Source organism: Oryza sativa, chromosome 5 (assembly GCF_034140825.1).
Source record: "Oryza sativa Japonica Group chromosome 5, ASM3414082v1".
In the NCBI taxonomy this organism is placed as follows: domain Eukaryota; kingdom Viridiplantae; phylum Streptophyta; class Magnoliopsida; order Poales; family Poaceae; genus Oryza; species Oryza sativa.
Genome location: NC_089039.1, coordinates 22,208,859 through 22,222,574, shown reverse-complemented (window position 1 = coordinate 22,222,574; position 13,716 = coordinate 22,208,859). Strand labels below are relative to the sequence as shown.

The 13,716-nt window shown below is 54.3% G+C and overlaps 1 protein-coding gene across 1 annotated transcript; it reads left to right on the top strand.

Moving 5' to 3' along the window:
- The first annotated feature begins 1,523 nt into the window (after positions 1-1,523).
- LOC136356681 (uncharacterized) lies at positions 1,524-9,263 on the top strand. The gene is made up of 5 exons (XM_066310925.1): positions 1,524-2,182; positions 2,323-2,757; positions 2,892-3,235; positions 7,528-8,116; positions 8,462-9,263. The coding sequence occupies exons 1-5, from the start codon at positions 1,524-1,526 to the stop codon at positions 9,261-9,263; spliced, it is 2,829 nt and encodes a 942-aa protein (XP_066167022.1).
- Positions 9,264-13,716: the final 4,453 nt, after the last annotated feature.

The following is a 13,716-nucleotide window of genomic DNA, read 5'->3' as shown; positions in this document are numbered from 1 at the left end:
ACAAGAAAAAAAAGAAAGAAAAAGGGGAGAGAGGGAGAAAAAACCTAAACTCCAGGAGGGAGGAAGCGAGTGCGCTTTCTAGAGTGAAGAAATCTTTGTAAAACTCATCCATAATCCCAAACACAGGAGTAGGGTGTTACGCTCTATAGCAGCCCGAACCTGTCTAATCCGATTGCGTGCAAGCTTGCCGGTGATCCTAGGGACGAGTGAGTGATTTCCAAGAGATGAGCCTCCGCCCCTAGCCGAACTCACAAATGGGGGGTCTCACGATTCCCCGCTATTGAGGATCTCTCCTCAACAGCTGGCGCGCCAGGTAGGGGGCGCCTGCGCATTCCGAGAGGAAGTCGCTTTCTTTCGTCCCAATTTTCTCCAGGCCTTAGCCGACCATGGTTGAGGTCCTGGAAGTAGAGGAGGAGGCGGTGGCGTTTACTCCCACCCCATCCGGGAGTGGGAATTCCGGCGCGAGCCGAGGTCCTCGTCACCATCGCCATGGTTCTCCAACTCCTCCCCGCCGCGAACCTTCGCGGAGGGAGGATCTCACTCGTTCGGGTGATTCGGCTCTTTCTCCGCCCCCTGGCGGAGGGAGGCCGCGACGCGCCGGGACACGCCGCCGTCTCGACTATGGAGACGGCGGTTCGCCCCAAGGCGCGCTTCAGGCAGCAGGTGCCCTTCTGCGGCATCCCCCGGTGAACCCGGAGCCGGAGACTCCTGTTCTGCGTTGGCTGGACGACGTGGCCAACTTGGTCACTACTGCCCAGCGGCAGTTAGCCACGAGTGGCCGATCCGCTGCCGCTGGTACGTCGCGTACCTCGGTCACCCTCTCCTCGTCGGCAAGAAGAAGGGCTTGTCAATCGGCCACGATCTCGAGGCGATCCACGGTTCTAACATCGTCAGGGGCCTCAGAAAGCCGGAGGCATCATGACGGCCTCTACGGGACGCAGGACGCTCGAATCAACATCGAGCGACGCCGAGACGAGCGCCGAGCTGCCCGTATCGGGGAAGGCGCCTCTTCATCTGGAGCGCCACGCTCCTCTTCATGGGGCGGCCCTCCCCCCACACTCACCCCTGGGGGGACGGGTTGTAGGGCCTTTGTGGCGAGTCTTCGGAATGTTCGGTGGCCCCCGAAGTTTCGCCCCAACCTTACGGAGAAGTATGATGGTAGCATCAATCCCTCCGAGTTCCTCCAGATCTACACCACGGTTATCGTGGCGGAAGGGGGTGACGACCGGGTCATGGCGAATTACTTTCCCATAGCCCTCAAGGGTCAGGCGCGTGGCTGGTTGATGACCCAGCCCCCCGGCTCCATTCACTCCTGGGAGGATCTGTGCCAGCAGTTCATTACGAACTTCCAGGGCACATATCCCCGCCCGGGGGAAGAGGCGGACCTACACGCTGTACGGCAGAAGGATGATGAGTCCCTCCGTTCGTATATACAGCGCTTCTGTCAGGTCCGCAACACTATTCCGTGCATTCTAGCCCACGCAGTTGTATATGCATTCCGGAACGGCGTGTGACATAATCGCATGCTGGAGAAGATTGCCTCCAAGGAGCCCAAGACCACTGCCGAGCTCTTCGAGCTGGCGGACAAGGTGGCCCGGAAGGAGGAGGCATGGGCCTGGAACTCCCCCGGCACCGGTGCGGCGGCTGCGGCTACCCCCGAATCTGCCCCCCGCTCTAAGCGGCGAGATAGGAGAGGCAAAAGGAAACCAGCCCGCTCCGATGACGAGGACCATGTCCTTGCAGCAGACGGGCCCACGCGGGCCCCGCGCAAAGGAAAGGCCACCGGCGATAAGCCGAGCCCCGCTGTTCCCTCCGGCGAGGGCCGGTCGGCGGATAAGTGGTGCTCGGTACACAACACTTACCGCCACAGTCTCGCCGACTGCCGCTCGGTCAAGAATTTGGCCGAGCGGTTCCGAAAGGCTGATGAGGAAAACTGGCAGGGTCGACGGGAGGGCAAAGCCCCCGCGACCTCAACCGGTGACCGGCGAGGGGAGGCCAAGGACAAGGGCCCCGCCGATGATGGTGGAGACGGTGAGGATCTGGATTTCCAGATACCTCAGGGGACCGTCGCCACGCTCGACGGGGGGGCTTGCGCTCACGCCTCTCGCCGAAGCTTCAAGGCCATGAAGCGGGAGCTTCTGGCCGTTGTTCCCACGCATGAGGCGGTCCGGAAGGCGCGCTGGTCGGAAGTAAAGCTCACATTCGACCAGAGCGACCATCCGACGGTTGTTGCTCGGGGGGGGGGGAGGCAGTTGGCCCTGGTGGTCTCCCCGAGCATCCACAATGTCAAGATGAAACGTGTGCTGGTGGATGGGGGGGCAGTCTGAGCATCATCTCCCCGGCTGCCTTTGATGCGCTCAAGGCCCCGGGGATGAAGCTCCAGCCGTCGCTCCCAATCAATGGCGTTACTCTGAGGCACACATGGCCGCTTGGCCATGTAGAGCTTCCGGTGACCTTCGGTGACTCCACCAACTTCCACACCGAGCGGATCGACTTCGATGTGGCGGACCTCAATCTGCCCTACAATGCAGTTCTGGGCAGACCTGCGTTGGTGAAGTTCATGGTCGCCACCCACTACGCCTACCTCCAGATGAAGATGCTGGGTCCTGCTGGTCCCATCACCGTCCTTAGTGATGTCAAGGTCGCCCTCGCCTGCGCGGAGCAGCGCGCAGACAACTTGGCGGTGGCCACGGAGCCGCAGGCCCAGAAGCCTCTGCGTCCCGCGCTTCCAAGAAGCGCCTCACCTCGGCTGACGAGGTGCCCATCAAGGAAATCCCCCTTGGCGACGATCCGTCCAAGACCGCCAAATAGGAAGGCGCGCTCGTCTCCTTCCTGCGGGCGAATTCTGACGTTTTCGCATGGAAGCCGTCAGATATGCCCGGGGTCCCCAGGGAGGTGATCGAGCACCGCCTTGCCGTGCGGCCAGATGCGCGTCCTGTCCGGCAGAAAGTACGGCGTCAAGCCCCGGAGCGGCAGGCCTTCATCAGGGAGGAAGTGGCGCGGCTCCTGGAGGCTGATTTCATTCGCGAGGTGATCCATCCGGAGTGGCTGGCGAACCCGGTGGTCGTCCCGAAGACCAACGGCAAGCTACGAATGTGCATCGACTACACCGACCTCAACAAGGCATGCCCCAAAGATCCCTTCCCTCTACCACGCATAGATCAAATAATCGACTCCACTGCGGGGTGCAACCTTTTGTGCTTTTTAGAAGCATACTCAGGGTACCATCAGATTCGTATGGCTAGGAAAGATGAGGAAAAACCGCCTTTATTACTCCTGTGGGCACCTTTTGTTATACAACTATGCCTTTTAGGTTGAAGAATGCAGGCCCTACTTTTCAGCGCATGACTCGTATTACCTTAAGTAATCAGATAGGGCACAATGTAGAGGCATATGTCGATGATCTGGTGGTAAAGACGCACCACCAGGACACGTTGCTACAGGATCTGGCCGAAACTTTCGATAGTCTTAGGTCCACGCGCGTAAAGCTGAACCCCGATAAGTGTGTGTTCGGCGTGCCGGCGGGCAAACTTCTCGATTTTCTTGTCTCTTCCCGAGGCATAGAAGCGAATCCTGAGAAAATACGCGCGATAGAGAGGATGCGCCCCCCCAGCAAGCTTAGGGATGTGCAGTGCGTCACTGGATGCATGGCCGCCCTGAGCGATTTATATCGAGGCTGGGTGAGAGGGCACTGCCCCTATTCAAGCTCCTCAAGCGCTCCGGGCCATTTGTATGGACGGAGGAAGCTGAGCAAGCTCTCAATCAACTGAAAGCTTACCTCACTTCCCCCCCATCTTGGTGGCCCTGGGACCGGAGGAACCATTGCTACTCTACTTGGCCGCGACCCCCCATGTGGTGAGTGCCACCTTAGTAGTTGAGCGTGAGGAAGGCGAACGGGTGGCCCCTTCGGCTTGCAATGGCCTCTCATCCCCCGAAGGCCTAGCGCCCAAAGTTTCCAGCCCCCGGGAGGACCCTGAGGCCCCCAAGGGAGGAGCGGTGGCTTTGGCAGGTGGCCCCGAGCCTCATCATCCTGAGGCAGTCCGGGATCCCCCCGAGACCTCCGAACAGGCGCGCTCCGAGTCATCAGCCCCTGACAACACGAATTGGTCCCGCCGAAAGGTGCAGCGGCCTGTCTACTTTGTTAGCAAGGCACTTCGAGATGCGAAAACCCGGTATTCGCAGGCCCAGAAAATGCTTTACGCCGTCTTAATGGCCTCAAGGAAGTTGCGTCATTACTTCCAAGCGCATCGGGTTTCCGTAGTGACGACATACCCTGTTGGCCAAATTTTGCACAACCGAGAGGGTTGTCACGCCCGGAATTTCTATCTAAAATTCCAAACGCTTACATGTGTGTGAACCCTCGTCCAGGAATCAGCCGAGGCACACAATAACAAATTGATAATAGAGTACAATTATTACTCTAATTAATAGGCGAATAAAATGTCATTACAGAGGTAGATAGTTCCTCTCAATCAATAAAGATCTAAGCAGCGGAAAATAAAATAAACGGCGCAGACGGCTCCACTCCACAAGCAGCTTGACCAAGGCTACACCTAATCCTCCACACCATCAGCATCATTGTAGAACTCTTCCTCTGATGAATGATTGCAAGGTGAGTATATGACATACTCAGCAAGCCACACAGCAAATATGCAAGTGCACAGGATAACAAAGGATGGCATAGTAGGGTTTCATCTTTTTGCAAAAGCAGCATTCAGCAAACATTTGAGAATTTAATAAAACAGTTAAGTATTAAACAATATTAACCCAACGCTATACAACATACCCTGTTGCATAGGCCCAACCATTCTGAACAACCATCCCGGCTGCACAGTTCTATCTCCAAACCAGGAATATACCATTCCAAACCAGGAGCTAATCAAATTATTACCAATTATAGCATCATTTACTATGGTGAGAAGTGTGAGACTAATCACGAAAGACATTGTTAGACCCGCCCATAACCGCGGGCACGGCTATTCGAATAGTTTTACTCTGATCAGAGGTGTACCACTGTACCCACAAGACACAACCCCACATCATGTCACCATGTGCCTCAATACCACCACGGTACCTCGGAAAGGAGTTGTGACAATACCCCTTGCATAACACAATCCACTACAGCGCACCTTTCCTGGATCATAATCACCCCCTTATAAACAAGGCATGGACTCCCCAGCGACCTCCGTGGGCTTATCTCCGCCACTTCTCAGTCTGGTGCTCCGCAATGAACTATGCTATACAAAAGATAAAGCCGTTGCCCACGCTGGCTTGTGGTTGGCACGGTTAATGTTTCACAACCGAAACTCGTGAACCGGTCCTTAATTGTCATGAGCACGACCATCAAAACCATGTGCTCACAACCCACCATTATCAGGTTTTAGTTGGCAAGTAATTAATTAACCAGTCACGATTGACCATCGTGAACAATCATTAAGCCATCATTAAAATAATAGTGAGTCATAAGTTATCCCAATAGTGTGCTAATGTTTCTAAGCATGGATAAGCAATCACATCTAATATCTAGCTGAACCAATATATAAAGCTCAACTAGTCAAGTTATAATAACCCAAGGTATCAAGGAATAAAGTAACCAAGAACAAAAGGGCTATAACAAAGAATAGGTTAATTCCACCCAATGACATTCGAAAATAAATGCAATAGTTGAATAGAAACAATAGCTTTAAACGGGATCAACATGCTCAAAGGGTTGTTTGGGATCTGTGTGACTTGCCTTGCTGGCCTTGGAACTCTTCAAACTCTTCTCCTGCGAAAACGGACTCTCCGGAAACGACGGAATCTAAACAGAAAAGAGCAAAATCACCAAAACAGCACATAAACAAGCATGAACAGTACATGTGGATATTTTTAACATGTAGATCTCAATTTTAGAAAAATTTAGAGACTTGAACCAACTAAATCGGAGCTAAGATGAATTAGTTATGAATTTTTGAAGATTAAATCGGATTAAAACACTTATATTGATTTTAATTGAATTATGACGCAATAATGAATTATTTTTGAAAAGGAAAAAGAGATTTATTGCGTCAGCGGGCTAGGGTTTCGGTGGACCGGGCGCACGGCGGCGGTTCACACGAACGGACGGCCGAGATCGACTTGATCCAAAACGGACGGCCGAGATCGAACGGTCCACGACCGGCTCACGGGGAAGGGCGACGATGACGTCGGCGATGACGTCACCACCGGCGACGGCGGCTCGGCGGCTCGGGCGCGCATGCTCGCCGGCGAACGGCTGCACTACGGCACGAACGGAGGGCACCAACGGGTAGAGGGCGACGCGGCGAACTCACCGGCGACCAAAAAGGCGGCGGAAGAGCAACGGACGGCGACGGCGATGAGGTTGAAACGGCGGCGGAGATCGGGTCGGCGGTGACGGCGGTGCTCCGGCGGTCTTCGGCGGCGGCGAAGCGGCGGACGAGGACGGCGGCGACTTGACGATCACTACGGCGACCTTCCCGAGCGACGGCGACGGCTGAAACGACGGCGGCGCACGGCTGGAGCGGCGGCGACGACGGCGGCTCGAAGCTACACGGCGCTAGGGCACTACGGACGACGAGAGACGAAGGCGAAGGTGGCGACGGGTAGAGGAGAGCTCGGGGAACCTTTTAAAGGGGCTAGGAGGCGACGGCGAAGGCCCACGGCGGCCGGCGACGGGAAGGAAAGATCGGGGTTTGAAGGAAAGAGACCGATCCGAATCGAACTTGATTCCACGAACTTCCAAAACGAATTAGCCGACGTTTCCAAAGGGGAAAAGGTAGAGGAGATCCCAAAGATTGTTTCCCCTCAATCAATTTCACCGGAAACGGAAAGGAGCGGCAGGATTTTGGAAGGAAACGGCGGCGGCGCGAAACTAGGGTTTCGGGCTGCGGCGGCCGGAGGTTGACGACGACCCCACCTGTCAGCGGGCGGACGCGCGCGCGCGGCGGTGAACTGGGCCGGACTGGGCCGAGGAGAGAGAGAAGGGTTTTGGGCCGACTTTCGGCCCAAAGCCAAAAGAAGACTTTTTAAAACCTTTTTCAATTTAAATTATTTATGAAATGCAATTCCATTTATTAAAAATACTTCCTTAGCTCAAATAAATCCCAGAAAAATCTAGGAATTATAGAATTAAGCAAAGTATTTAATGAAATTTTATCTGGCCCCATTTTATATTGGAATTTATTAATTAAAATTAGATCTTCTCTTCTAGGCTTTTAAAATAAATTCTAAAAGTTCCAATTAAACAACAATTTATATATTTTGAATTTTTAGGGTGTGACAAGGGTATTGGACGAGTGGTAAAATGGGCCATCGAGCTGGCTGAGTTCGGTTTGCAGTTCGAACCGCGGCACGCGATCAAAAGTCAAATCCTGGCTGACTTCATCGCGGAATGGACCCCGATGGACGAACCTGTTCCGTCCAATGTCCCTTTTTCCCTTCCCGGAGAAGAAGAGGATCCAAACGCCGACATTCGCGGCGGGCACTAGGTTATGCATTTTGACGGCTCCCTCAACTTTCAAGGTGCAGGTGCCGGAGTCACGCTGACCTCGCCAAACGGGGATGTCCTCAAATACGTCGTTTGTCTCGACTTCCGAGCCACGAACAACATGGCAGAATATGAAGGGCTCCTCGCGGGATTGAGGGCTACGGCCGGAATGGGCATCCGCCGTCTCCTGGTCTTGGGAGACTCCCAGCTGGTCATAAATCAAGTATCCAAAGAGTATCAGTGCACCGACTCGCAAATGGAAGCGTACGTCCACGAGGTACGGCGCATGGAACGCCACTTCGATGGACTTGAGCTCCGGCACGTGCCCCGGCGCGACAACACAATTGCTGACGAGTTGTCGCGTGTTGCGTCGGCACGAGCCCCACTCCCCCCAGGGACCTTCGAGGAAAGGCTCGCACAACCATCGGCGCGACCGAGCCCTTTGAGGGACCCCAATGACACGCCCACCGACCCGACTCCGGGCGACCCGCGCCCCTCGGGGCCCGAGGGGGTCAACCCTGACCCCCCTCATCAGGTCGTGTGGATGACCGACATCCGGGCGTATCTCGAAGGCAATACTCATCCTGAGGATCGCGCAGAAGCTGAAAAGCTCGCGCGCATCTCCAAACAGTATGTCCTTATAGAAGGGACCCTATACCAGCGTGCCGCCAACGGGATACTCTTGAAGTGTATTTCTCGAGAGCAGGGCATCGAGCTCATAGCCGACTCTCATCAGGGTGAGTGCGGAGCCCATTCGGCCTCACGAACTTTAGTCGAAAAGGCCTTCCGGCAAGGTTTTTATTGGCCAACTGCATTACAAGATGCCCAAGAATGGGTCCAACGGTGCAAGGCACGCCAGTTCCACGCCAAGCAGACCCACCAGCCGGCCCAAGCCTTACAGGTCATCCCACTATCTTGGCCTTTCGCAGTTTGGGGGCTGGACATCCTTGGGCCATTCAAGGCGGCTTGAGGCAGGTATCAGCACTTGTACGTCGCCATCGACAAATTCACCAAGTGGCCCGTGGCCTACCCAGTTGTCAAAATCGACAAGCATTCTGCTCTTAAGTTCATCAAGGGCATCACGTCTCGATTCGGAGTGCCCAACTGTATCATTACAGACAACGGTACCCAGTTCACCAGTGAGCTGTTTGGCGATTACTGTGACGACATGGGAATCAAATTGTGCTTTGCCTCACCCGCCCACCCCAAGAGCAACGGCCAAGTCGAGCGAGCCAACGCCGAAATCCTCAAAGGACTCAAGACCAAGACTTACAACGTCCTGAAGAAGCACGGGGATTCATGGCTCGAGGAGTTGCCCACCGTGTTGTGGGAAAATCGGACCACTCCAAGCCGCGCCACGGGCGAAACACCATTTTTCTTGGTGTACGGCGCCGAAGCGGTCCTACCCTCCGAGCTTTCCCTCGGGTCGCCTCGTGTCGTGTTGTACAACGAGGCCAACCAGGATGACCTTTGCCGCGACGATCTCGATTATCTTGAAGAACAGAGAAGGGGAGCGGCCTTGCGTGCCGCGCGCTATCAACAAAGCCTGCGACGCTACCATCAGCGCCACGTCCGGGCCCGATCACTACAAGTTGGCGACCTCGTCCTACGCCGCGTTCAGTCGCGCCTGGGGCTGAGCAAGCTCTCGCCAATGTGGGAAGGGCCATACAAAGTGATCAAAGTGCCTCGGCCAGGCTCCGTTCGGTTAACCATGGAGGACGGCACAGAGCTGCCCAACCCCTGGAATATCGAGCACCTCCGTCGTTTCTATCCATGACATCGAGATTTTTTGCTTTCCTGGAGCACGGGCCAGCCCCCGCACAACCCCTCGGTTTGTGCGGGACTGGCCGGGGGCTACCACTGTGTATCCTTTTACAAGCAATGAATTTTTCTACTTTTTTGTGGACACCGTTTTTCTCCCCTTCCTCTGGCTTGTCCCGGTTCAAGGGATAATCCGTGTTTACTCTAAACCCTAAGTGCCGTAAGGCGGCCTGAAAATCGCCGAAAGGGAGCACGAGCGCGGGCCGCGCCCCGGGTTGTGCCGAACCCCGGGGGATCGGAAGGGCCTACATACGGTCATCCCCGACCCCCGGTCGTCGCAGCCTCGGTCTGGCCAGTCCCGCTGGGCGGCTCCAGCAGGGCGATGGTCTTGCCTATCACCACTTAGGTTCCATGGACCGAGCGCGGATTTATCTTCTCGCTAGAACAAGCCCGAGGGGGGGGGTCAAAACGACATGTCAATCGCAGGCAGTCTAATTATCCCCTTTTGCCCTGGTTTTTTCTTCTCTCTATGTCACAGGCATCCAATGGAAAAGGTAAAAGAGTAAGAGGGGTTAAAGAAGTTTCAGTTGCAGAACAAGATAGGATGGTACAATGGCCTAAATACAAGAAGTGCCTGCTACGGGCACACAGCAAAAAGGAATTAAAGGCATGAGTGGAGAGGGCGGCCGGGAATAGGCCACCTTCCGTTTCCCCTTTGGGTCACAGGCGGAATCGTCTCCGGGTCCGTGGCTCGATCCAGGCGCCCTTGAGCCACCGCCGCCTGTACCGCCGGCCCGGCTCCCGCCCGTGGTCGCACCACCGCCACCCGTGCCGACGACGCTACTGCTGGCGCCGCCTCGGCTGGACCGGCTCCTACCGGCGCCGACGGCAGACATCACGGCCAGAATGCTCTCCCGGTCGCGGTCGTAGCAGAGGGGAAGAATCCCATCTGGGATTAGTGTTGGCTCGGCAGAGTCTAGGCCCAGCACTCGCCGAATCACCATCTTCGCGTCCTCCGCACCCCAGTCCTAGCGCTCGCCCACATGCGTCCGCATGGGGTCGTTGGGACCAATGTATTCCCACGCTCCACGGGATCATTCCTGAAGAGGTGCGATGCGGCGGCGGAAGTAATCGCCAAAGACCATCGCCCCCGTGAGACCCAGGCTCCGCAGGCCCCTAAGGCGATCCCACACCGCGTCGTATTCCTCGCCCAGCTCCGAAGTCGCCAGCCATGCAGCGGACCTTTCAGGAGGGCCAGCGGGAACTCGAAGTCGCGGATGGTCCAGCAACGCGGTGTAGAACCAATCCTTCTTCCAGTCCTCCCATTTCTTGCGGAGATGGCTCTCGATGTACTGACCCGCTGTGCCTGGCCGGGGTTGGAAGTAGCATCCCCCCACCACCGCGCCTTGCAACAGCTGTGGAATGAAGAAGGCCTGGAACAACCGCATCGTCGGTCGCACCCCAATGAACATCTCGTACAAATGCGCGAAGATGGCCAGCGTCATCACGGCATTGGGTGCGAGATGCAAGGCATGAATTTCGTAGAAATCCAGAACCTCATGGAAGAATCTGGAGAACGGCGGAATCAAGCCCGTCATGGCGAAGGACAAGAGGTGCACGGATCGCTCCGGATATCGCGGCCGCGGCCGCGACTCTCCCGCCCGCATGATGGCACCGTCCGGCATGATCTTGAAGGGAAGGCTAAGGTGCCTGTCTGCTGTGATGCAGGAGGAAGGAAGCACTGCGTCATCGGTGTCTTGGGCCATGGCAACCGGCGGAGAAGTGGCGGAGAGCGTGGAGCGCGAGACAGTATAAGGTGGCGAGAATGTTAGGGTTCGAGAAGCGAAATGACGAGTGGGCGGTTGGCGAAAGGAAGGGGGCAGAGTCTCTGCCTCCGCCCCCTTTTATCCTCGCTTCATCCGCACTTGCCTCCTCGTTTCGCGCTCCCATACTTGCCCCCACGATTCTCGCGCCCGCATTTGTCTCTTCGCATCTTGCGCCCAATCATCATGTCGCCCGTTGTATCCGTTCCCGCCTTTAGTGCGTCTGTCAGTGGCGCATTCGAGGTGGAGTGCACAATGGCTATGAGCGCAGGTTGAGCAAACCATCACCACTACCGCCACACGAGTAGCGAGCGGGAGAATCGAGGCGTGGTCTGACTGACCCATCGGGATTATCGCGCCTCAAGTATCTTCATCATGAGCACGGTCAATGGCGGTCAAACTGCTGTTATGGTTGGCACGCCAACCTGGCCACGCGGTGATATCCTTTTGGATCCCCTGCCGGGCCCACAACCCCAGCTCGAGGAGTCGTGAGGCGCCATGTCAGAACGATCTCAGGAAATCAATACCTGATATAGCACCGGGGGCTACTGTCGGAGATATGGTCCCGGGGGTATGTGAAGTAGAGGGGAATTACTTTCCTTCCGGCCACGTGACTCTGCAAGTTAGCCCCATTCGCGCGTCACGCGAGTCGTGGAAGCCGCGGGGGGGAGGGGGGGGGCCTCGGGGCATGGCGTCACCCCCTCGGGCTATCCCGCGTCTTCGCCCCGAGGCCCTCACCCGGCTGCCACGCGGCGGAGGGAAAGAGCGAGAGCACAGGCTGAACAGCTATAAATGTGCGACGCCCCAACTGTCCCTCACCGCATTTAATGCGGTAAGGGCAGACGTGCGGCGCGCCTAGCTAACCTCTATCCAACGGATGTGACCGGTCTGTGACCGGCCTGGCACCGTCACATCCGACGGATAGGGCAACCATGTCCTCACGTCACCCTTGTACCCGGCAGAGTGGGGGTGGGTATGACCCGTCACGTCCGAGCGTCACTCGAGGAAGGGCTGTCACAGGTCATCGTTCATTTATGAGGGAATGACAGGGTTGTCCCCCGTGTCAGGCGGGGGGCGGCGCCTGGTTCCACTCGAGAATCGGTTGTTGCTTAGCTTCGGGGAGAAGGCACGGTTTAAAGCCCAGGAAAAGTGAATTGGGATCCCCCTCCGATAGAGGGTAGGTAGAGGCGGCGCATGTGGTATCCCCTTGAGCTATAAAAGGAGGACCCTGCCCACTGAGACAAGAAAAAAAAGAAAGAAAAAGGGGAGAGAGGGAGAAAAAACCAAAACTCCAGGAGGGAGGAAGCGAGTGCGCTTTTTAGAGTGAAGAAATCTTTGTAAAACTCATCCATAATCCCAAACACAGGAGTAGGGTGTTACGCTCCATAGCGGCCCGAACCTGTATAATCCGATTGCGTGCAAGCTTGCCGGTGATCCTAGGGACGAGCGAGTGATTTCTAAGAGATGAGCCTCCGCCCCCGGCCGAACTCACAAATGGGGGGTCTCACGATTCCCCGCTATTGACGATCTCTCCTCGATAACTATCGAAAAAAATTATAAACAAGTAAGGTTATGCGGTTTATAATAATTAAAATCATATATAGATTGATTGTTCAAAAGTTAAACTACGGTGATTTGACTCAATAAGAGAAGAAAAAGAAAGAAGATAATATAAATTAATCATCCAAAGACAAAACTAAGATGATATGACTTTATAAGTGAAGAAAAGCAGTAAGACAATTTGGACTATAGATCAGTCATCCAAGGGCTAAAAATAATTGAGATGATGTGGCTTACTGAGAGTAGAGAGAAATATCATTAACTATACTTAGTGGGGATAAACTTTACACATACTATTAAAAATGTTTGTATGTTGCAACATGTGAAGACAATTTTCATAATTTGATAAAAACTCTGTCAATTTAAATGACAAACCAAAAAAAGGCCAACAAAACAATAGCAAAACAAAGTCAGAAATCATATATAACATTGAAACTGGTTGCGCTCGCTTCTTGCGTCATTACACGAAGAATTCCTCATGTAAACATTTACATAGCCTTACAAATCGATCGGATGACTATTCCATAAGTTGACGCATGTGCATTTTTCTATACATTTTTTGATGGGGAACAACAGGAGTGACTCCATTTCTCTATACATCATGGACCAAATATTGAAACTTTGATTATTCTATTAGTAAATGTTTTTTTACTGTAGATGAAAAGCATTTGCAAAAGAGCAAACTTGTCGTATAAAAAAATATTTATGATGAGAGAAAAATGAGGGAAAAAAACAGAAAAGAGAGGATATTGGAAAGAAAGGGAGAAAAAGAAAAAAGTGAGAAAAAAAAGACGTTGATCAGGAGAGGGGCGCGCGCGGGGCCGAGTGGAGGCGCGTGAGATGGTGTGGACCGGTTGGGTTGGGTTGGGCTGGGACAGGGAGGGGTTGTGCCAGGATAGAATTGTATAATACTTATTTTAGACTCACGTCGAATTGGATACAGACGATATATAACCAACTCAAAAATCCACTCAAACATGGATGACGTACCGAAAATCCAGCGGAAACATTTTTAATTTTTATAATAGTAGAGATATAGAATTTATAGATAAAACTATATGTGTTATATTTAGCGGTTTAAAGTCG